The 23,769-nt window shown below is 47.5% G+C and overlaps 1 protein-coding gene across 1 annotated transcript; it reads left to right on the top strand.

Moving 5' to 3' along the window:
* Positions 1-1,170: 1,170 nt before the first annotated feature.
* Positions 1,171-17,810, top strand: GFRA3 (GDNF family receptor alpha 3). The gene is made up of 8 exons (XM_072841185.1): positions 1,171-1,321; positions 6,325-6,606; positions 11,559-11,651; positions 12,814-13,126; positions 15,838-15,941; positions 16,109-16,243; positions 16,630-16,718; positions 16,919-17,810. The coding sequence occupies exons 1-8, from the start codon at positions 1,228-1,230 to the stop codon at positions 17,006-17,008; spliced, it is 1,200 nt and encodes a 399-aa protein (XP_072697286.1). The 5' UTR covers positions 1,171-1,227; the 3' UTR covers positions 17,009-17,810.
* Positions 17,811-23,769: the final 5,959 nt, after the last annotated feature.

The following is a 23,769-nucleotide window of genomic DNA, read 5'->3' as shown; positions in this document are numbered from 1 at the left end:
GGAGGAAAGGGCACAAGAGGCCACATCTCTTCTTCCTTATCTAGGGCCACATGTCTCCCTCCTAGCTTTGTGAAGGGTGATTTACACCCCTGGCCGGAATGACTCTCTTTCTGGGCTGATTACATCGACAAATGCCCCCCAGAGGCCACAGCAGGATGGCCATATTCAGAAGCAGCAGCCAATAAATCTCAGAGCTTTATATTGCACTTCTCAGTACCCCACTCCTGGCCCTCCGCCAGGCCTCTGTACAAGTGAGGAGAGGGCTTGGGCTTCAGAGGTAGGGGGCAAAGACCCCCACTTGCTTTCATCATTTTCTATCTGAGCACTGCTTATTCTTCCAAGTCATTGTGCCTCTGTTTTTACCCGGGCAGCAGGTGGGAATCAACCCTAGATCCAACAAATACCCTTACCCTTGTGGGGAGAGATCCTGGGCTCTGGGCACAGATGGGTTTCTACCTCGCTGTTTAATCCTGGTAGAGCAGGTGCTTTCTGGAACATTACCTAAAGATGAGGAGGTCTTTCTAGCCACCTTCCTCAGCGATCCTGTCCAGCGATCCATTCCTCCAGGGAATATTCTAATCTGAGGAGGGTTTGATCCTCCCACGCTCCCTCTTTGCACTGAATTTTGGAGGAGGCTAGTCTGACATAGATCCTGGGTCTGGCCACAGGACCGCCTTCCGCCCAGCCACTTCACCTGTCTGGGACCTACCTTTGCAGAATTGTGGGGTTAATGATAACAGCCTGAGCTTATCCTTGAAGTTACTTACGAGGGGAAATGGAGGATGGGTGTGCAAATTCCAATCGGAAAAATAAATACTAGAAGTTAAACTGCCCTTGTGCTAGTTCGAGTTTTGCTGCAAGATTCCGCTTGAGGTTCCTGGAGCGAGTGTAGGGAAGGGGGTGGGAGCTCCAGCAAGTGAGAAACAGCGCTTTTCTGGATAAATCCTGGAGTCGCCCAAGGCGGCGACTCTCCAGCAGCAGCGGCCAAGAGTGTCTGGGGCAGAAGCCTCCCCCGGGGGGCGGCCAGCAGCTCGCAGGTGCCCCCGCCCGCCCCGCCGCCTCCTGCCCCCGGCGGGAGCGGCGAGGAGCTCGGTGCGCCCGGGAGGCGGAGGGCGGCGCCCAGGCCCGGGCGGGAGAGAGCGGGCGGGCGGGCGCGGGGAGGCGGGGGCGGCCCCGGAGGCGGCTCGCGGAGGCCGGGAAGCTGCGGGGCGGCGAGTGGACCGAGCCATGGGGCGTCCCCCAACCCCGCGGGCCCCGCCGACGGCGCTCCTGCTCGCGCTCCTGCTGCTGCTGCTGCTGCTGCCGCGGCCGCTCCGGGCTGGTGAGTGGCGAGTGCGCGGGTCGGGCCGGGCCGCTAGCGGGAGGGCGGGAGCGGGGCTCACGGCACCCGGGGGCTCGGACCGCGTCGCGGGGTCCCAGCTGTCGGGGGGAGGAGCCCCGGGGCGCCAGGAAGGGCATGCCCTCCCTCCGGGTACACTTCACCAACTACGGCGGACTGAAGGCCCGCGGCGGCCGGGGCAGCAGCATCTCCTCGCCGTCCCCCACCCCGCGCCCCTCTGCTGAGCTGCGTCTGCACGGGCAGAAGCGTCGGGGCCGGGCCGCTCCACGACCGCATCCCGAGGAGGCGGGACCGCCGTTTGCCCCGCGTGGGTTCAACGCTTCCCCTCCCGTAGGGACTGGGGACGCGGGCACGACGTACAGGTGAAGAAAGACGAGTTTTTGCTAAAACTGACTTGTCACAAATGCGGGTTGTAGACTGCTGCTAGAACTTGCTAACATCATTATTGGAGGATATTTCTCTCCACCAACCTCTCCCCGCCCCTCCCGCCTTCAGGACCCATTTTTATTGTTTTAGCCGGAGCAGAAAACTCGCTATAGTGGAAAATGGCTCAGCACGGTGCCTGCCCTATTCTACATACAGTGGACAGTTTGTGGACGTACAGTTCAAGGCCTGGCTTTAGGACCATGCCAGTTCCCCGGCAGGGTAGTGTGGGGTCCAGGATCCCAGGGAACATGCCCAAGACCTTTGGGGGTGGGAGGGGTGCATGGAATCTCATCGTGGGGCTCCTGCACAGAGCCTGGGTGGAGGCAGTGCTGAGGCAGACGCCGCGCGGGACCATCACCTCGTCCACGAAGTGGTACCGCAGACCTGCAGTCTTTACTGCAAAACAGAAACGGGAGAGGGAAAGCGCTGGTCTGTCCCGAGTGGTTCCATCAGCAAGGTATCGCCAGGCTGATTTGACCGCCCAGAAAATTTCATTAACCTCAACGTATAGCTGCACATCAAGATCGGGGTAAACAGGCAACACCTTCCTCATTAACCAATTAAGTAGAACATGGGCAGCCCGGGTGGCTCGGTGGTTTAGCAGGGCCTTCAGCCCAGGGCTGATCCTGGAGACTGGGGATCGAGTCCCATGTCCGGCTCCCTGCAGGGAGCCTGCTTCTCCCTCTGTCTGTGTCTCTGCCTCTCTCATGAATAAATAAATAAAATCTTAAAAAAAAAAAAAGTGGAACAAGTTCCCCCACTTATGATGAAATTTAACATTGCCCCTACCTTCTTTTGTTGAGCTGCAATTGCTCCTAAATCCACTGCTGTTCGGATCCAGTGAACTATCAGCTATGAAATAAGAGAGATTTACTTTAAAAAGTAAAATACATATTTGAGAGAGAGAGTGAGCATGAATGAGCAGAGAGAGAGAGAGAGCGGGAGAAACAGACTCCGCTCTGAGCAGGAAGCCCCATGCTGGTACCGTCGGGCTTGATCCCAGAACCTGGAGATCATGACCTGAGCCTCCCAGGCGCCCGGAGAGATTTACTTTTGAGAATTGTTGATTCAATATTAAGTCCAGTTTAAGCAATGAGATTTGGACTTTTTTTTACATTTCTTTCATTAAGCACTTACTAGATATACCTACCAGAAGTAACATCTTAAACATTTAGTATTTTGCAAACTGTTTAAATCTGTTTTCCTTTTAGTAAAGATAAATATCTCATGCCTTCCCTAAATCTGTTTTTGAAATTTCAAAAGTTGTTTTTTCGTCTTCCACGTATATAATGATCAAATAGCTTTTTTGAACCACCCATTACCTTTGGACACTTTTTATGTATATATTTTTAATATTTTTTCTTTATTCATTTGAGAGATTGAGAGAGAGACAGAGAGAGCACAAGCAGGGAGAGCGGCAGAAGGAGAGGGAGAAGCAGACTCCCCACTGAGCTGGAAGCTTAATGTGGGGCTCAATGTGGGGCTCAATCCCAGGACCTAGAGATCATGACCTGAGCCAAAGGCAGATGTTTAACCATCTGAGCCACCTTGGGAAATTATATACCTATTAAAGGGGCCTAACCTGTCTCTTCCCTAGCCCTCCTTTGAGAAACACTGGCTTAATCCAAATCCCTCACCTTACATTTGGGCAACTAAGGTCCAGAAAGTGAAGTAAATTGCCCTACGCAAGATTGGAACTGAGGTGAAGGAGTGAAGGAGATACCAAGAAATAGTAGTCAAGATAAAGAATATTTTAATGCAGTATTTTTAAAAAGATTATTTCTTTGTTTTCTTTTTTAAGATTTTATTTATTTATTCATGAGAGACACAGAGAGAGGCAGAGACATAGGCAGAGGGAGAGGCAGGCTCCATGCAGGAGCCCGATGTGGGACTCGATCCCAGAACTCCAGGACCATGCCTGAGCCAAAGGCAGATGCTCAACTGCTTGAGCCACCCAGATGTCCCAATTATTTCGTTTTTTTTATGTAATCTCTGCACCCCACATGGGGCTTGAATTTGCAACCCCAATATCAAGAGTTGCATGCTCAACCAACTGAGCCAGCGAGGTGCCTCTCAGTGTAGTATTTTTTTTTTAAGATTTATTTATTTATTCATTCAGAGAGAGCAAGAGAGGCAGAGACACAGGCAGAGGGAGAAGCAGGCTCCATGCAGGGAGCCCAAAGTGGGACTTGACCATGGGTCTCCAGGATCACGCCCCGGGCCGCAGGCGGCGCTAAACCGCTGCGCCACCAGGGCTGCCCAGTGCAGTATTTTTTAAAGTCAAAATTAGTGCTCACTTCAGCAGCATGTATACTAAAAATCAAAACCAATGATCCCCCCCAAAATGCACGATGAGCAAAATATCAAAAATTTAAATAAAAATGTGATGCCACGGTGAAGCTTATTGGAACCTGAAGCAAAAGGTGTAATCAATACTACTGATCCTGCCTTTGTTTGTGCATTGTATATGATCACTTCTCAGGGTGCATCATATTTTCCAGTGAACTTGCTAAAACTCAGATTCTCAGGCCTTATCACCAGAAATTCTGATCCAGTAGTTCTAGGGTGGCATCAGAAATCTGCATTTTAGGGATCCCTGGGTGGTGCAGCGGTTTAGCGCTTGCCTTTGGCCCAGGGCGCGATCCTGGAGACACAGGATCGAATCCCACGTCAGGCTCCCGGTGCATGGAGCCTGCGTCTCCCTCTGCCTATGTCTCTGCCTCTCTCTCTCTCTCTCTCTCTCTCTGTGTGTGACTATCATAAATAAATAAAAATTTAAAAAAAAGATTCTTTAAAAAAAAAGAAATCTGCATTTTAATAAGTAATCTACTTGATTATCATCTGATTGGAAGAGAAGTTTGGAATAACTAAACTCAGGCCCCTCCTAATTTTAGCACTTTGATTTTAAGTAGAGTGAAGGGGCTCAGAGAAGTTAGAGAGGTGGCCCACAGAATTTCTCTATTATTTGGTTATTTCATAAATAGTAGGAGCTCATAAAAAACAAGCACTATCCTAGGCACTGGTGACAGAGCAGTGATAAGAGAGATGTAGAAGTCTAGACTGGGAGATAATCAGTAAAAAATCAAGTTAATGGGATGCCTGGGTGGCTCCGTGGTTGAGCGTCTGTCTTCGGCTCAGGGCATGACCCCGGGATCGAATCCCACATTGGGCTTCCTGCATGGAGCCTGCTTCTCCCTCTGCCTGTGTCTCTGCCTCTCTCTGTGTGTGTCTCTCATGAATAAATAAATAAAATCTTTTAAAAAATATATGTCATAAAAAATCAAGTTAAAAAAATCAAGTGATAAAAAAAAAATCGAGTGATAGAAAGTGCTACGCAGGGTCTTGGAGTAATGATGTGATAGAGTAGCTAGGGGGTTATTTTACACTGATTTGTTGTGGATGGTCTTTCTGTGGTAACATTTAGGCTGAAAAGTGAATTACCAGCAGGGGCCAGCCATGTGATGATCAGGGGAAGAGCATTCCAAGCAGAAAGAAAGGCTAAGGCAAAAATGCTAAGGTTCACACAGGTTTGTCTGGGTCAGTGGCAACAGAAGGCAGGTGTGGGTGGAAGGAAGTGGGAGAGGAGTTAACATGAGGTACAGGATGTATTAACTGATCTTATTGGGTTGATCACTGCACAATATATACACGAATCAAATCATCACATTGCACACCTAAAATTTACACAATGTTAGATGTTAATTATTTCTCAATAAAGCTGGAAAACAACAAAAGATGGCCGAATGGTATGGGAGAATGAATTTGGAAAATAAAATTGAGGAGACCAATCATCTTGGAAGTAGTTTGGACAGGAGTTGATGGTGGTTTGAGCTAAGGAGGTGGTGTTAGATGTGGAGAGAAGCGGACAGCTTCCTAATATTTGCGGAGTTGACAGGACTTGGGTTGAACATAGGATGTGAAGGAAAGCGAAGAATTAAAAATGACTCATAGAAGTTTCACCTTGTAAAGTTTATGACATGATGGCATTTTTGTTACCATTTGATAGAGGTGCTAAGTCCTAGGATGTAGGGCCTTCCATGAAGGCTAAACCATAACCAACCTTGGTATTTTTGAGTGACAGAATCAGCAACAGCTCCCCAACACCAGCTCATTCCCTCTGGAAGGTATTTTTAAATGACTTTGAGTGGAAGCCTCAGAGTTGTTGCACTCCCATTCGTGTTGCCATGTCTCTGGTTATGATACTAGACCTGCCCATGCATTCCTCTGCCAAGAGCCTTCTTTCCTGTGCCTGGCAGGGTCACCAGGTTTAGCTTCAAAAAATAGTCCCCCTCCTTCTCCCAGGAGGCTGAGCAGCTTCTCTTCAAACCCACCTCTTCTTGGACCTGATCTGCTCTGTCCATACTGTGACAGCTACAGATTCTTGACTCCTATAGGGCTTTTCTCCTCACTTAGTCCTAAAGGCCTTTGGGCCACCCCAAAACTTTGCTGTCCAAGGTTGTCTTGAATCCCTCCCCCTACCCTACTCTACAACTTGCCACTCCCAGGTAGCTCCTGCGACCATATGTGATCCTCACCTGGTCTCTCTTTCTCCACCACAGACCCCCTCCCCACCGAAGGCCGACTGGTAAACTGTATCCAGGCCAAGAAGAAATGCCAAGTCGATCCTATTTGCAGTGCTGCCTACCACCACCTGAATTCCTGCACCTCTAGTGTAAGCACCCCATCACCCGTGCAGGAGTTTCTGGTCCCTGAAGAGTGCAGGGAGGCAGCACAGCACCTCAAGAATAGCTCTCTGATGAGCTGCACATGCCACCGGCACATGAAGAACCAAGTCGCCTGCCTGGACATCTACTGGACCGTTCACCTTGCCCGCAGCCTTGGTGAGGCCCCTGTTGTAGAGTGAACTTGGCTAAAGAAGGTGGTTCTTGTGGGTTGTTGTTTAATCCTGCAGAATATAGGCTAGATGGGTGGATTCTGACTGGGGTGGTAACAAAGCTCTGCATTTGATATCAGTAAGGAGCAGAGGGAGGAATTGGCAGTATCCTTCTGGGCATCCACAGCACTGCCCTCTCCTCCCCACTTCCCCCTTTCTTGCCTAGTAGTATGTAGCTGCCTCCTAGCAGAGCTCTGTACCAGGCTGAGGCCCAACCTGGATGGCTCCTGGAATAGCAGAGTATGGACAGGACAAGGAGGAAAATGATCTTAACCCCTTCACAGATTCCAAATACAGTGGAATCAGGAAGTTCAGAGAGACGGGGAGGTGATGTCCTGGTCCTGCCTTTCACAGAAAGGACACTCATCAACAGACAAAAGATAGTAAGAGAGAAGGCACTGGAAGAACCAGAGAGAGGGGAGCTTCCTTTGACTCTTTCCAGCGATTCCTTTCCATGTTCGTCAGCTTTCACTGGACTCTGCTGCAGTAACAGAACCGTGACCTGTAAAACAAAGATTTAGTTCTTGCTCATGTGCTGTGTTAGCTATGCCATGTGTGCACTTCATTCTGGAATCCAGGCTGAAGGTACAGCCTCTGTCTGGGATGTTCTTTTTTCATGGCAGAGGGGAATGAGCAATGGCAGGTGCCTTTAAAAGCTTCTACTCAAATGTTACATGAAATACATAGGCCTCACATTCCATGAACAAAGCAGATCAGGTGACCAAGCCTGAAATCTCTGGTGGGCAGAAGTATACTTCTCCCACAGGAGACCCTGAAAATCACAGGGCAATAAGTGAAGACATCTAATCTTACAGGGAGGGCAAAAATAGTCGGAGATAATATACAATTTCCCAGAGTCCCAGGTTAAAATAGTCATTTCTCTCTCTTCCATAAGCAAAATGTATCAACTTCCTCCCTTCCTTCCTTCCTTCCTTCCTTCCTTCCTTCCTTCCTTCCTTCCTTCCTTCCTTCCTTCCTTCCCCCTTCCCTCTCTCCCCCCTCTTCCTTTCAGATTTTTTATTTTTAAGTAATCTCTACACCAAACATGGGGGTCAAGCTCACAACCCCAAGATCAAGAGTCGTGTGCTCCTCCAACTGAGCCGGCCAGGCACCCATCAACTCACTTTCTAAGGAAGATCCCCTAAGAGTTCTAGCCAAACAGTGTATCAGGCTACCAGTCTAGGACGTTATGATAATTTCTCTGTTGGGTCTGGATATGACTCCTCTTGATCTGATCTAGCTACGTATGGACAAAAAAGACAGGTCACCTGCCTCTAATATATACTCCTGGGATCCCTGGGTGGCGCAGCGGTTTGGCGCCTGCCTTTGGCCCAGGGCACGATCCTGGAGACCCGGGATCGAATCCCACGTCAGGCTCCCGGTGCATGGAGCCTGCTTCTCCCTCTGCCTATGTCTCTGCCTCTCTCTCTCTGTGACTATCATAAATAAATAAAAAATTTAAAAAAAAAAAAAAGACAGGTCACCTGCCTCTAATATATACTCCTTGTACAACAGTGGAACAGGGACAGGAGAACCACAATGAACTCTCAGAAAGGGGAGCAGTGAGGAGCACATGGCAGACGTTGCCCCAGAGCTGTTCCGCTGAGGTGCTACTGCATGCACGTCGTTGGTCCTCGTAGGGGCCATCCTCCCTTGGTAGTGGTGCTGCTCCTTAATAAGGCTCTGCTTTTGCTCCTTATGAGAGTTGCTTTATTTTTTTTTTTTTTTTTTTTTTTTTTTTTTTAAATTTTTTTTTTTTTATTTATTTATGATAGTCACACACAGAGAGAGAGAGAGAGAGAGAGGCAGAGACACAGGCAGAGGGAGAAGCAAGCTCCATGCACCGGGAGCCCGACGTGGGATTCGATCCCGGGTCTCCAGGATCGCGCCCTGGGCCAAAGGCAGGCGCTAAACCGCAGCGCCACCCAGGGATCCCGAGAGTTGCTTTATATGTTGTTCTCCAACAATCTTGGCCTAGCCCCTGTGCCCCTGGCAGGTCCTTCCTTCTCCATTGTTTTCTTTGGCCCTGTCTGAGAAGGGTATTGGAGATTACCACCTCCTTGAGGCTTCCTACCTGAGGAATGTTGGGGCATTTTAAGACTCCCAGAGAGTCTATTTGAATTCAGGCTGGTGGCTCTTGGCAGTACAACATTCTCAAAACTTAATTGCTTTTTGTATCTTTGGTTTCTGTCACCTCATGGGCCAATAGCCTTCCCTATAATTCAAGACGTGTCTCTAGATCTAATTAGAAGTGTCTTGCTCTTGGGGAGGGCCACCTGGGTGGCTCAGGGGTTGAACATCTGCCTTCGGCTCAGGTTGTGATCTCTGGGTCTCAGGGAGTCCTGCATCAGATTCCCCACAGGGAGCTTGCTTCTCCTGCCTCTGACTCTGCCTCTCTCTGTGCCTCTCATGAATAAATAAAATCTTAAAAAAAAAAAAAAAGTATCTTGCTCTTGTCAGGCTTCTGTGGAAGGGCCACTACCCTAGTCTTCTTTCCCTGAGCATATTTGTCTGTCTGGCAGGATTTATTAATACCATCTTCATCAGTGAGAGATCACAAAGGGCGTGGTAGTCATAATCATTGAATTGGTGCATGCCCCAAGGCTGAGTTGGGATCATCTTATTACTCAAAACCTCTTTCAATTTTATATTTTACTATTTGAAGGATATGCAATTGCATCTCTTAATCCTACAAATCCTGGAATTTCTGGATTTTTTTCTTTTCTTTTTCCTCCCTATTTGCAAACTGGCCAGTTCTGCCCTGAACTTTTATCTTTCTTGTAGTACCTGGCAAAATGCAGCCAGTAGCAATCAAGACATACTAGTCATACTGGACTGCTTCTCCATTTCTTTCCTTTAAAGCGCATTCTCATTCAGTACATCTTCCTTGCAAATTATTGCAGGCAACAATTTTACCAAAGGCTTTGACACTACATATTGAAGACTCCTACTTTCCATTATCCCAGACACAGCTTATTCACCAACCATTCATTGCCCAGCCCCAAAGGCAATACCAAACATTTTAGATTTTTTTTTTAATTTTTATTTATTTATGATAGTCACAGAGAGAGAGAGAGAGAGAGGCAGAGACACAGGCAGAGGGAGAAGCAGGCTCCATGCACCGGGAGCCCGACGTGGGATTCGATCCCGGGTCTCCAGGATCGCGCCCTGGGCCAAAGGCAGGCGCTAAACCGCTGCGCCACCCAGGGATCCCTAGATTTTTTTTTGTTACTGCCGCACTCATTTCTAAATATCAGTTACATTTTTAATAAGAATTTGCTAGATTATGTTGTAGTAAAAACTAACCAACCCCCACGTATGGGGGCCTTCTATAACAAAAATCTCTTTTCTGTTCATGTTACACACCTGCTGTGGGCTTCCTTGAGTTGGCTTTGTCTTTGCTCTCTACCTGTCTTCTTCTTTCAAGGACCCAGGCTGAAAGAGGGAAAAGAGCAGCCACAGGACCACGTGATGGTTCTTTTTTTTTTTTTTTTTAAGATTTTATTTATTTATTCATGGGAGACACAGGGAGAGAGAGGCAGAGACACAGGCAGAGGGGAAGCAGGCTCCATGCAAGGAGCCAGACATGGGACTCGATCCCAGGTCTCCAGGATCAGGCCCTGGGCTGAAGGCAGTGCTAAACCACTCAGCCACCGGGACTGCCCCACATGATGGTTCTTAAAGCTTCTCCTCAGATGTGATTTATGTCACTTCAGCTCACCATCCATAGGCCAAAGCAGGTCCCACAGGCAATCCTTGCTTGCAGTAGGGTGTGGAAGTGTACTCCTCTTCTAGGGGGCCTGAGAGTCACATGGCAAGGGGGAAAGGGGCTGGGTGTATAATCCTCTCACAGGGTGCATACCTAGCTATAACTGGAAACAATAATACAATTTACCATACTTTTTGTTCCTTGTTTCTACTCCTCATCCTAATCAGTTCTCTTTCAGAACTTCCCCAGAGACTTCTCCCTGGATCTCTTGCCTTCCCACTTTTTCCCTTGGGAGCTTTCAGATATCCCCAAATATCTTGACCACCCTTTCCTGTTTGCTTGATCTCATCCATATTTCTTCTCTCCTAAAGATGCACTCTCAAAGGCATATTGGGTGACACCTTGCATTGTCTCACCTCTCTCTTCCAAAAAGATTTATTAGCCAACTTTTATTGAGGGTCCACCATGTGTATGAGCTATACAGTGACTTTATAGGACCTTTTATGTCCCCTGCAGGAACCCACAGCACCCTGGGGGTGACTGGGAAAGATATGTTTCCTTTGAGATCATTGTCTCTCCCAGAGTTCTGTGCTTTGAGACTCAGCCTCACTTTGCCTCCTCAACATGAATCCATAGCTACATGGTCAGGCCTCAAACAGGGTCTTCTACTGCCCCTTCCTCAACAGTAGAAGAAAACAAGAGAGAGTTCCCTTGCCTGCTTATGTACCCGTAGGCCATGTGGTTAGTGGTTAGGAGTGGAGACTCTGGAATCAGATAGTGTAGGTTTCAAGACCCAGCTCTACTTTTTAGCCTCTGTGAGCCTGAGAAAGTGACTTAACCTCTCCTCAGCCTATTTCTTCTTACCTACTCAAAAGCTTCTAGGACAATTAAGTGAGATTGAATTCTTTCTTCTTCTTTACTTATACCCTGGTACCCAGCACACAGTGTACTCAACACGTGGTAACTTTATTCTTCTTGTAGTTAAACCCAGTGTATTCATTGAGCCCAGCCTCCAACTTTATGTCCTTGTTTTGCTTTTTGTCACCTCTGAACAGCTTGCAGCTAGTTAGGTAGAGACTGTGACTTTTCCTTTTTTCCACAGGGCTTTGAGGGCTGACCTAGCAGCTTCAGCCCCTCCTGCTGCCACTCCCTCAGCCCAGTCCTCAAGATTCTTGTTGCCTTGTCTCTAGGTGACTATGAACTGGATGTCTTCCCCTATGAAGACACAGTGACCAGAAAACCCTGGAAAATGAATCTCAGCAAACTGAACATGCTCAAACCAGGTGTGGAGGGCAAGCTGAGGCTGGGGAGTGAGGGGCAGGCCTTGGACCCTGCAAGGAGGGAGGGTAGCTGGTGGGAAACAAAAACCAAAGGGTGCCATGGGGGAAAGTTCTAGTCTGCCAGGTGACTAAAGAAGCATTGTGTCAGGGTGGGAGTTTGAGCTGTAGGCATGGCATAGTCTTGTAAGTCAACAAAGAGCCATAGGTATTAGGGAGGCATTTGAAGGTAGCCTATTAGGGCTCCCAGGTTCCAAAAGATCGGTCTCTACAAAGGGTTTGGTGGGGTGGCAGCCATCCCAGAAAAAATATGCTGAAATGTAGTATTTACCCTTATTCGAGGCAGCCAGGAAAGTAGCTATCTGTCCCTGAAGACTAGGAAATTGCTTGTTTTCAAACCATTCTAATGAAATGGGTGAGGTATCCGGCAGGGAACATGGTGAGAGAGACGGTGACTCCTCAGGGGTGACTCAGGGTGGGAACCATCTGTCTAGCAAGGACTAAAATGCATGTTTTTCAGGAAAGTGAGGCTGTTGTGTTAATTGGAAAGGAGCACACACGCATGCACTCACTTTTTGAGAAAGATGTGAACTTTGTTGCACAGTCAAGCCTGTAGTGGGATTAGAATTTTCAGAGAAAAGCATAGAGACTAATACATAAACTCTTTGTTACAAGGAATCTGGGAATACTTTATTGTTTTGACTGCTGGAATATTCTGTTAATAGAAATATCACCATAATTTCCCGGGACTCAGAGTATAGGGAGTTTTTAGGCATCATGCATCAATCATTAAAGACAGACAGGGTACAGAATGGATGCAAAACAAACATGGTGATTTCCACCATGAGATTTTGTGGGATTGAGGATGGAGGAGTTTCCTTTTAGCTTTCTGGCCACTTTAATGCTAGATAAACGAGAGAGATATCTATATCTATAGAGCTGCTGCTACTTCTCCTTTTTTTTTTTTTTTTTTTTTTTTTTTTTACACCCAGGCAAGCTGAAGACTAGGATGAGGGAGGACCACAAATACCAGAGTTTGTGGGTAGTGGGAAAGCCCCGAGGAGCCCCGGGTTAGCGGCGGCCGTATTCAGGGTCGCAGGGGTTCCTGGCTACACTGGGCCACACGTTTGCGGAGACGACTGGTGACCTGGTGCCCTTCTGCCCGCAGACTCAGATCTCTGCCTCAAGTTCGCCATGCTGTGCACTCTTAACGACAAGTGTGACCGGCTGCGCAAGGCCTACGCGGAGGCGTGCTCGGGGTCCCGCTGCCAGCGCCGCACCTGCCTCCGGCAGCTGCGCGCCTTCTTTGCGAAGGCGTCGGAGCCGCACGCCCAGGGCCTGCTGCTGTGTCCCTGCGCGCCCTCCGACCAGGGCTGCGGGCGACGGCGGCGCAACACCATCGCCCCCGGCTGCGCGCTGCCGGCGGGGGCCCCCAACTGCCTGCAGCTGCGGCGCGACTGCGTCTCTGACCCGCTGTGCAGGTGCGGGTGCGGGTGCGGGTGCGGGTGGGCAGGGCGGGCCGAGGGCCCAGTGCGCACCGGTCCTTCCCAGCCCCCTTCCTGGGCTGCGCTGGGCTTGCCCCCTGGTGACTGGGGACTGACTTCACCTGGGAGCTCCCATCAGTATTTTGGGGAACTCTTTTCTCAAAAAAACGAACAAACAAAAAACCCACAACTGTGTGTAAAAACTTCAGAAAATATAAAAAAGTATAAAATAACACTCAGAATCCATCCCCTGAAGATGATCCACACACTTCGGGGAACCTTTCCTTCTAGTCTTTTTTTGTATACAGAGAAACAAAATGATATTCTAGAAATATACTTGTATCCCGCTTTTTTTCACTTATGTGCACATCTCACCCGCCAAGGCAGGAAGGACTAGTGGTGAAGACAGGCTCCCGAGGCAGACCGATATGAATTTAAATCCTGGTACTCTGGGCCCCTGTGTGGCTCAGTTGGTTAAGTGGCTGCCTTCAGCTCAGGTCATGACCCTAGGGTCCTGGGATCCAGCCCGGAATCCGGCTCCCTGCTCAGCAAGGAATCTGCTTCTCCTTCTTCATCTGCCTCCCCTTGCCTCTCTCTTCTCAAATAAATGAATCCAAAAAAAAAAAAAAAAAAAAAAATCCTGGGACTCTGCGACTTTGAGCCCATCCCTTTAACCTAAAACTCCATTACTTAACCTAACGTTCCTCTTAGTCCTCTGTAAAAAGTGGAGTAATAATACAGACCTCATGGGATTCTGGTGAGAGTTAAATGGCATAATTTATGCAGAGTGCTTAGCTTACTGGTGCAGAGTAAGTGCTCAATAAATGGTGGTGCTTATTTTGTCTTTTACTCTCCTTGGACAACAAAATGCCTACATTGTATTCCATTTTATAGATGCCCCATACTTTATTTAATCCTTCTTCTATTGTTGGATATTTAGGTTTCTTTCTTTCCTGCTATAAATAATGCTACAGTAAATATCACTCTTGTTCATTCTTGTGCATAAATCTAATTACTTAGGACGTGTTGCTGTAAATACCATTACCAAATCAAAGTACATGATGATTTGTAAGACGTTTGATACATAATTCCCCACAAAATTTGAAATTCTGATCTGGCTTTCCTCTGCCTCTTCAGGACAAAACACTCACCGAATTGAAGTTATTATCCATTCAGGTAGCATTTGCTAACAATGAGAGTCACCCCAAGCTTGTTTTGCAGCCTGGTTCTACCCCCTATTTCTCTGTAACCTTGGGCAAGTTACTTAACTCTCCAACCTCTCTGAGCTCTACTTTCTTCTTTTCTAAATTATCACATAAAACTCTCAATCATCATTTCATTAACACTTACTGAATACTTACTATGAGCAAAGTACTGTTTTGGGTAGGTTTTTTTTTTTTTTTTTTTAAGATTTTATTTATTTATTCATGAGACACAGAGAGAGAGAGAGAGAGGCAGAGACACAGGCAGAGGGAGAAGCAGGCTCCATGCAGGGAGCCCAACGTGGGACTAATCCCAGGTTACCAGAATCATGCCCTGGGCTGAAGGTGGCGCTAAACCTCTGGACCACCAGGGCTGCCCAGTTTTGGGTACTTAATAAGTATTAACTCACATAACCCTTACAAGAACCTTGTAAGATAGATGGTGGTTTTTTGTGTTTTTTTTTGTTTTTTGTTTTTTTTTTATCCTCACTTTACAAAGAAGGAATCACGACAGAGAAAGTTTATTTTATTTTATTTTCAGAAAAAGTGTAAATAGCTTGTTGAGGTTCATCCAGGTAGTAAGTCAGGTTACTTAATGAGGTTTGGAATAAAGTCTGGCCTAACTACTCAGATATACTGCCTATTGTTATGGTCCTAGCTATTCCCATTATGGAGCTAGTGTGGGGCTAGATGACTAAGATACTGTCCTTTCCTCCAAGGAATTTGCATTTGGGTGGGGGTGAGAGAGAAATAAACCACCCATCTGATAAAATGCAAAATGTAAGGAAAGCTGCAGAAGTATGCACAGAAAAATTTATTTGTAATTCTATCACCCAAAGATAATCAGCTTTACCTATTACAGAATCAGTGTGAACAATAACAGTATCTAACATTTAATGAGCACTTAGTCTGTACCAACCACTATGCTTAATGCTGTATTTGCAATCTCTTATTTCGTCCTCACAAAAACCCAGGAGGAAGTACTGTTTTCATTTCTTTTTTTTGTTAAAGGATTTTATTTGTTTGTTTGTTTATTTATTTATTTATTTATTTAAGATAGGGAATGAGCAGGAGGAGGTGCAGAGGGAGAGGGACAAGCAGACTGCACTAGGGCTGCAAAGCCGGACACAGGGCTGGATCCCATGACCCGGAGATCACCACCTGAGTCGAAATCGAAAGTCAGACACTCAACCGACTGAGCCACCCAGGCCCCCAGTACTGTTTTCATTTCTATTCATAGTTGAGAAGATTGAGGTTAAAGAAGCTGCCTGAAATCTCATAGTTAGGTATTATGGAACCTGAATTCAAAGTGGTATGCTCTGAGGGACAGGGTGATAGTGCATTTAACCGCGACAGAAACAGGCTTCACTGAGGGGGGTGCCCTGGACCAGGTCTTGAAAACAGAGGAGGATCTGGCATAAAGGTGGGCATGTGAGCTGAAGGGGTAACAAGGGTGAAGGTTGCAGACCAGGCCCTCAATGAGGACTCATAATTTCTCTTTTCCAGATCTCGTCTGGTGGATTTTCAGACCCACTGCCATCCTCTGGACATCCTAGGGACCTGTGCAACAGAACAGTCCAGATGTCTACGCTCATACATGGGGCTCATTGGTGAGAGGCTGGAGTGCTGTGTAATGGGAGTCGTAGGGTGACTGTCCCTGGGGATGAAAATGCTCTGGAGATTGAACCCAGGTGGAGTGGTCCTGAGACAAGTGTCAAAGAGTGGGGGTTGAAGTTTGGGTTGGCCTGAGCCCTGATAATCCTCTCTTTACCCTCAGGGACTGCCATGACTCCCAACTTTGTCAGCAACGTCAACACCAGTGTTGCCTTAAGCTGCACCTGCCGAGGCAGTGGCAACCTACAGGAGGAGTGTGAGCAGCTGGAAGAGTCCTTCTCCCACAACCCCTGCCTCAGTGAGTGTGTTCCACCTGCCCCCAGCCCCCGTGGTCCTGTCAGCTGGGCAAAGGGAGAGGAGAGGGGTCAGCTCTGTGGTCCACACTGGGTCCATCCTTCTTCTGCAGGTATCTCCTGACCCCTCCTCAGCACAGGTTTATATCACCCCAAGTCTAGGCCTTTCTTCCTTCTCCCACTCCCTGAGTGACCCCCCATGGTGCCTGTTCTACCTGTCTCGGCCCCAGGGACATTCTTTAGCTCAAGAAATAAGCAAGCAGAATGAGACAGTATCCCACTCCCACTTGCCCTGTTATATACCAGGGCCCTGAGATATTCCCTTTCCATGGGATCCCGAGAGATCTCCAGCATCTGCCTGCTTCCATTCTACCTTCTTTCCTCTCCTTAGTGGAGGCCATTGCAGCTAAGATGCGTTTTCACAGTCAACTCTTCTCCCAGGATGGGGCAGACCCTACCTTTTCTGTGATGGAACGCCAGGTAGGGCCACCTCCATTACACACCTCTTGCCTTTACTGGACTAGCTGGGGGAAACCCAGGAAAGGGGATTGAGAGGGTGACCTCACTTTGGTCATGAACTATAGGCTTCTAATGGATACCTCAGGGGAGGTGGACAAGGCCTTGACTGAGGCCAAGGTGGTGAAGAGTATGGAGCTGACTCCATTCCATTTCTTCTACAGAACAAAAGCCCTGCTCTGAGGCCACAGCCCTGGGTACCCTCTCTTTTCTCCAGTACACTTCCCTTGATTCTGCTCCTGAGCCTCTGGTAGCTGGACTTCCCCTGGACCCCTCTCCCCTCTACCACACCAGGCCTGACCTGCAGCCTGCAAGGGTTGAGGAAAGAGCAACATCAGGAAAGAGATGCCCTAAACAACATGGCAACCTTGACTGCACCCTGCACCCCGCCCCCATATCCAGATGGCTCCAGAGGGGGTCATAGCAGAAACTGACTAGCTAGGTTCTCATTCCCTCTGCTTCTGACTCAGGCGCCCTTCCTTAGGACTTAGGGACTTTGGTTTTACCATGTCTTCTGGGGGAGGCCACCTCTCCCTAGCTGTCTCCTGAGCCCTTCCTCCTGCCCACCAGAATCACCCAGGCTCTAACAAATCAGTCACTCTCTGTTGCATTCTCCAGGTAGGCAGGGCTGGATGTTCTGAGGCAGCCTAGAAAGACATTCCCCATTGTGAGGAAGACTGAGGCAAGACTCCTACCCCTCTGTCTCCTCCTCTGAATGGGGAATGGGAACCTGCTGCCTCCCCTACCCAGGGATCCTGCAGAACATTTGAGCAGGAGCCAGAGCGTTTGGGTCTTGCTTTCTTCCTGCTACTGTCCTGAAGTACCCCCCAGCTCCTTGGATCATGATTAAACATTTGACTTAAAATTTTGCTCTTTTCTGGGACACCTGGGTGGCTCACTAGTTGAGCATCTGCCTTTGGCTCAGGGTGTGATCCTGGAGTCCCAGGATCGAGTCCCACATTGGGCTCCTGCAAGGAGCCTGCTTCTCCCTCTGCCTGTGTCTCTGCCTCTCTCTCTGTGTCTCTCACGAATAAATAAATAAATCTTTAAAAAAAACTTTTGCTCTTTTCCTATTTTCTCACAATGTGAATTTATAATTAGGATTGTTACAGACACAAGAGTAGAGGCCAGGCGAGACAGAAACCCTGCCGCCGATTGCTATGTGACTTCCTGCAAGTCTCTCAACCTCTCTGTGTACTTAACATGGAGTTGGAAGAAAAAATAGCTAATGTGAGGCTGTGGACTAGGTATCTGTCCCAGACCCAGCCATTTCTGGGGTACTGCCTAGGATCTGCCACAGCAGCTGAGGGGGAGTGTCCATCTATAGCACCTGCTTAGGTTATTGGTTTGCTCCAGATGATAATTTGCAATCCTGTTGGGATAAGGAAACAAAGTAGTTGGGAAAATATATTTATAGAGCTGTGGATATTTGCCTCTTAATTCATTCACTCACTCTTTCCATAAGCATCTGATGCGTGCTGGCTCTGCAAGGCACTGTGCTGGATGTAGGAGATTCTGAAGTAATAATTCAGAGCCTGTTTCCAAGTCTTTCACACACCAGAGCTGGGAAATAGACAAGATAAGAAGAACAAGGTAGTGTGATGACTGCTGTACAATAATTATAATAATAACCCTCATTTATTGAGCCCCTACTACATGCATTAATTCATTTGATCCTCCAAAAACACTTGACTCTGTCAGTTACTAGCTACATGACCTTGGGTTCAACCTTTCTAATCTCATTATCTCCCTCGGTAATGTGAAAAAGCATAGAACCCACTTCATAAGGAGTGAGATAATCCATGGAAAAGCATTGGGACTGACACGTAGTAAGAACTCAAAAATGGTAGCAATTATAGTAAGTGGTTTTTGTAGAGAATTTGAACAATACAGACAATTATAAAAAAAAGAAAGTAAAATCTTTAAAATCCTCCTTGCAAACTGCCAAATGCTTTCTGTATACCTGTGCATGTGAGAATCTGCTGGTGTATATAATTTCATGTAAATTGGATATCGCTGTGTAAGTCACAGATATCTTTCGGCATGCATGAGTAGAGCTTGAACTACAGCATTCTTGTTATCAGCTGCAGAACATGGACTTGTATAAATGCATATTCCTTCATACATGGGTTATTTAACCAGTACTACATCGACAGATATTTGGTTGTCTCCCCATTTTTCTCCCAACCAAGTTTCAAGGTCGTGAGGAGGTGACTGAGGGTGGATGAGCAGAGTTGCTGCCAGAGTGGTGGGTGGAATTAGGGCGGCCTCTCCTTACACATTTTTGTACTCCCATAGCCCACCCTACCTCCAGGAAATGCTCTGCCAACAAGCCTGCCTGCAAACTTCAGTGGGGCACTGGGTGGACCTTCCCTTCCTCCCCTCCCAGGAAGATCTTGGAGCTGGCAAAGCCTCTCCATTTGCTCCAGCTCCATTAGCCTGGGGCTGGGGGTGTGAATAATACAGTCATTCCTTGCTAAGTGCTTGAATTAGACTAATAGGTCATCTGCGCTTTTCTCTGAAGAAGGTCCAAATTTCTGGTAAACAACCAGACCACTCCCTGAACCCAGGGCCCAGAGCCAAGACCTGGGTTGGGGAACAGTGGCTGGACTGAAGCTTTTAATGGTATCCTGGCTGACTGCAATGGTGAATGCCATTAGACTAGCCCCTGGGTAACAAGGAGGGAAGAGCCACTGGCTGCAGTGGTGAATATGAAATGCTGAATTACAGGCTTCTGCATGGTTGGGGTAGAGCAGACTGTCTTTTAAACAACTATCTTTGGGCAGCCCTGGTGGCTCAGCGGTTTAGTGCCGCCTGCAGCCCAGGGCATGATCCTGGAGTCCCACGTTGGGCTCCCTGTATGGAGCCTGCTTCTCCCTCTGCCTGTGTCTCTGCCTCTCTCTGTCTCTCTCTCTCTGTCTCTCATGAATGAATAAAAGAGGGACAGAACCATACATTCTGTGCCAATAAACAAACAAACAAACAACTATCTTCATACTCACCCATTTAGTCATTTATTCATTCAACAAATCTTTAACAAGGGCTTCCCTGTGCCTGGTTGTGAGTATTTTTCAAGATCTTTCCCTGACCATTCATGAGCTACCATTTTGGTGAACGGGCAGCCCAGGACTCTAACAGCCAGATCTCAATTGTTTATGTTAATTTTAATGGTTTTGGTTGGCAAGTTTTTGGCTTCCTATGTCTATAAAAGCTTGTAAGTGTGAGGAATTTATGCTTTTTTCCTCTCCGTGTACATGTACATTAAATCATAGTAAAAATATTTAAAACAATTAAAAAACCAATCAGTATTCTTTTGAGGACTGAAAATAATATTTGGCACAGCATCTCATGCAGGATGAAATGGTAGCTATTACTATTGTTACCTCTGAGAGGGGATCTGCAGGTGCCCGGCGTTCTGGAGCAGATTAGGGATGGTACTGGCTCTCCTTCCAATTGTAGGCTGAATTCTGGATGGAGCTGTCCTGGGATGGAGTGAAGCTCTGAACTCCACGATGGAAACCAGAGCTCTGGGTCTGTATATTTGGTCTGAGAGAACTTGGACAAGAAGACATAGAGTCAAAGAAAATCAGTGTTTCAGTCAAGGATCTTTTGGCTAACAGAAAATTGGAATCACATAGTAAAGGGGGAATGTTATGCACTTCAATCCCAAGAAATCCAGCCAGGCCTTGGGGTGCTGGGACTGGTGAGTCAGGAACTAGTCTTGATTGCCCTCTGGTGAAGGCCTGGACATCTTGAACCATCTACTATATTCTCTCTGCAGACCTTCTTCTGCATGACCTTTTAAGCAGCTTCACCTAAATGATTTCCTATCCTAGTTCCAAATTCACAGAAAATCTGAATCTCCGTGCATAGGTTCTTGATTGGCTGCTCTGGGTCAAGGCACAATCCCAGGCCTGCCAGATGGGCAAAGAGAACAAACAGATCCACATACTACTAATGTAATTACAGGGTCCAAGTCTATTAGTGGAGGGCATTTCTCAGAAAACACAGTGTGGCTCAGCAGGACCCCCAGAGGCATAGACTCTTGTCAGGGAATTGGGGTGAATCTTAGTCACCCAAAGACCATTTTTGCTTCTTTTGTGGCTTCCTTCCTAGCCTTGGAGTATCTTTTCTGAACTTCCTTCTTGGATGCCCTGAAGGGATGAGAATGTAGGCACACAGGCCAGGTGCTGTGACTCTTTGGGTCTGAGAAGCACCTTTGGAGCTAAATCTGAGTGGAGGTTCTTTATGGCTGCAGAAGGAGGCTTAGCTAGATTTTTGGTTCTGGCAGCTGAACAGTCAGGTAAAGTGAAGGAGCTCAGAGCATGCCATTCCAAAATACGCTACTTTGGCGTAAGGATTCTTTTGAGCCGAAGGCAATCGAGAATCAATAGATGCAGGAAGAGTTCTGTGCCCTCCCCTTAGCAGTCTGAGAGCAGGGCACAACTGAAGATGGGGATTCAACACCAAGATGAATGTGTGTAAACAGACCTTCCTAACAGCCCTTCTCTTCCATTGGTTCCCCTGTGTATTTCCTAGTCACTTCCCCACAATTCATTGCCCTTTGGCCCCAAACTCTCTTAGTTTGTTGGAAGGGTACCTAAGACCCCTAATCTAACCCTGGGTCTTATTTGATTTCACTTCTTTTGTGTAAACATCCATGCAGGTAAATATTCACAGGCTTCCAGATACTGAATGTAGGAGGGCAGAAGAACAGATTTTTCCCCTGACAAAAGCATTACTATTTCTTTGGCTGATAACCCTCCATCTTTACCTCTACATCCCATCTGACCGACAGTCATGGTCTCTCACCCTCTTCTCTCTTGGGATCTCTGGTTTTCAGAAATTCCAGCCTCTTGTCAGCATCTCTGTTCCTCTCAGAAGGAAGCCTCTTCACATCTGGAACTTGGGAGACTCGGTCCAATAAAATTCTTTCACCTATCGAGAGGGTCAAGGCCTAACTGACATGACATACTGTGGGTGAGTGTGGAGGTAGAGGAGAGCCAGAGATAACAGCTAACATTTATTCAGAGCTTCGTGTGTGCAAAGCATAATCCTGAGGGCCGAATGAGCATGATCTCATTTACTTTTCAGAACTATCCTATTTTTCCCCCTATTTTACAAGGGGGCTTAACAAGGCCAAGAAACTTGTCCCGGATTACAAGGCTGACAAGCAACTGATCCAGGAATCAAACCTCAATCTCCCTGACTCCCAGGCACCATCTTTGATCCACATGGCATTTGTGCAGTGTTGGGGTGAGATCCTGTAACCTAAATTAACACAGAGGTTATGATGAGGAGTGTAGGGTAAGGAGGAGGAGCTCTTTTAGGATGAAGATGGGGTTTCCTGGAAGAAAGGTATTTGGGCTGGAACTTGAAGAATGAATAGGGTTTAATTAGGTGGATATGGGGGAAAGGCACCCCAAAAACCAGAGCGAGCAAACACAGAGACTAGAAAGGACAGGAAGCGTTGAGGGAATGCCAAGTAGTTTGCTGTGACTGGAGTTCTGTGAGGGGAGAGGCTCCCAGGTCTTCCTTTCACTCATCTCCCCCCACAGCTGACCTGGAGGAGGGGTATCCTCTGCAAACACACCCAACTGCCCGAGCTGCTGTTCTGAAAGCCAGGGCCTGTGGGACAGGCAGGAATCCTGGGGAATTGGTGCGAGGAGTTGTGGCCTGGCATGGTTAGCATCCCTGGCCATAGGGAACTCCATGGCCCCTTGCCCCTGAGTGCCTCCCAGGGCACAGAAGTCAGAGTGCGGGGGTGAGGATGAAATGAGCCTGTGTCTGGGCTAGGGGTAGTGACAAGTAGAAAGGAAGAACCCACCCCTACAGCGGGTTACAGCACAGCCCCTCCCTTTTGCTGACCTCGTTACATGGCTGCGGTCAGTTTAAGGATCAGGGCATTTGTTCTGGGACTATGGTCTTCCCAGACTTTGGTTGGCTTTGGGGTTCCCACAGAGACTTCTTCCTGCTGAGCACCTACTGTGGGCCTTGTAAGGCAGGCAGTAGGTTGGCACAGAGATAAGGACACATTTTATGGTAGAGATGGATAGACAAGTTCTAAAGAGATCATCATTTGAGCACTTGGTATGTGTTAAATGCTGCACTAAGAGCCTCACAGGCACATCTTTTTTAAAGCTGAGCTGTCTCAGGGCTTGTCTCTACATGGTATCAGTCTGGCACCCACAATATCTGAAACAAATTTAAATAATTATTCCACAGTCTTTTGGAAAAAATACACAGCAAAACTTAAAATCCTCTTTCCCCGTCTGTCTCATATTGTATATACCAAGCAGCCGTCTCTACACAATCTTCTGTCTCCATGCTCCTCAGTGGAGGTTTATGTCATGAATATATGTAGTTAATATTTCATCTTGTGAATCATCCAACTGAAACCCTCACAGACCCCTGAAGACGGGCACTATTATCCCCATTTTACAGAAGGAGAAACAGATGTCTAGAGTTAATTCTTGCCCAGGGTCACACAGCTAATCACCAGCAAAGGAGACTCTGGAGGAAGATACAGTGCGTTCATGGGAGGCTTCATTTGGAGGAAGCAACCTCTGAGTAGAATCTTAAAGAAAAAAGAAGCTCAACAAATAGAGATGGGCAATAGAAGTGTTTCTTAGGAAGGAAGGGACACCCAGGAGGTGAGCACAGCACACACTGGGCTGCCCAGAGAGAGGCAATCTTGTTCCTCTTCCTCTCACCAGTGGTGGGCCTGACATTTGAGAGACTTGCTTTATTTCCCAACTTTTTCCCCAGGCTGATCCTGCCTGTGCCCTTTAACAGCCTCCATCACAAAGCTGCCTTGTGGCTTCTGAAAGAGACCATCTGATTCAGGCTGCCCCCCTCCCCATGGGGGAAGAGAATTCCTTCCTAAGCCAAATCAGATCACTTAATTCTTCAGAAATTACATGTCAAGACTGTATTAGGCAATGCAGCTCTCTAGTTGTTCAAGAAAAACATGTTATAGTGAAAAGAGTACAATGGAAAGTGGATCCAGCCTGAT

This window comes from Canis lupus, chromosome 10 (genome assembly GCF_048164855.1).
Source record: "Canis lupus baileyi chromosome 10, mCanLup2.hap1, whole genome shotgun sequence".
Taxonomy (NCBI): Eukaryota; Metazoa; Chordata; class Mammalia; order Carnivora; family Canidae; genus Canis; species Canis lupus.
The sequence above is the reverse complement of the archived record's forward strand: the minus strand, read 5'-3'. Positions and strand labels throughout refer to the sequence as shown.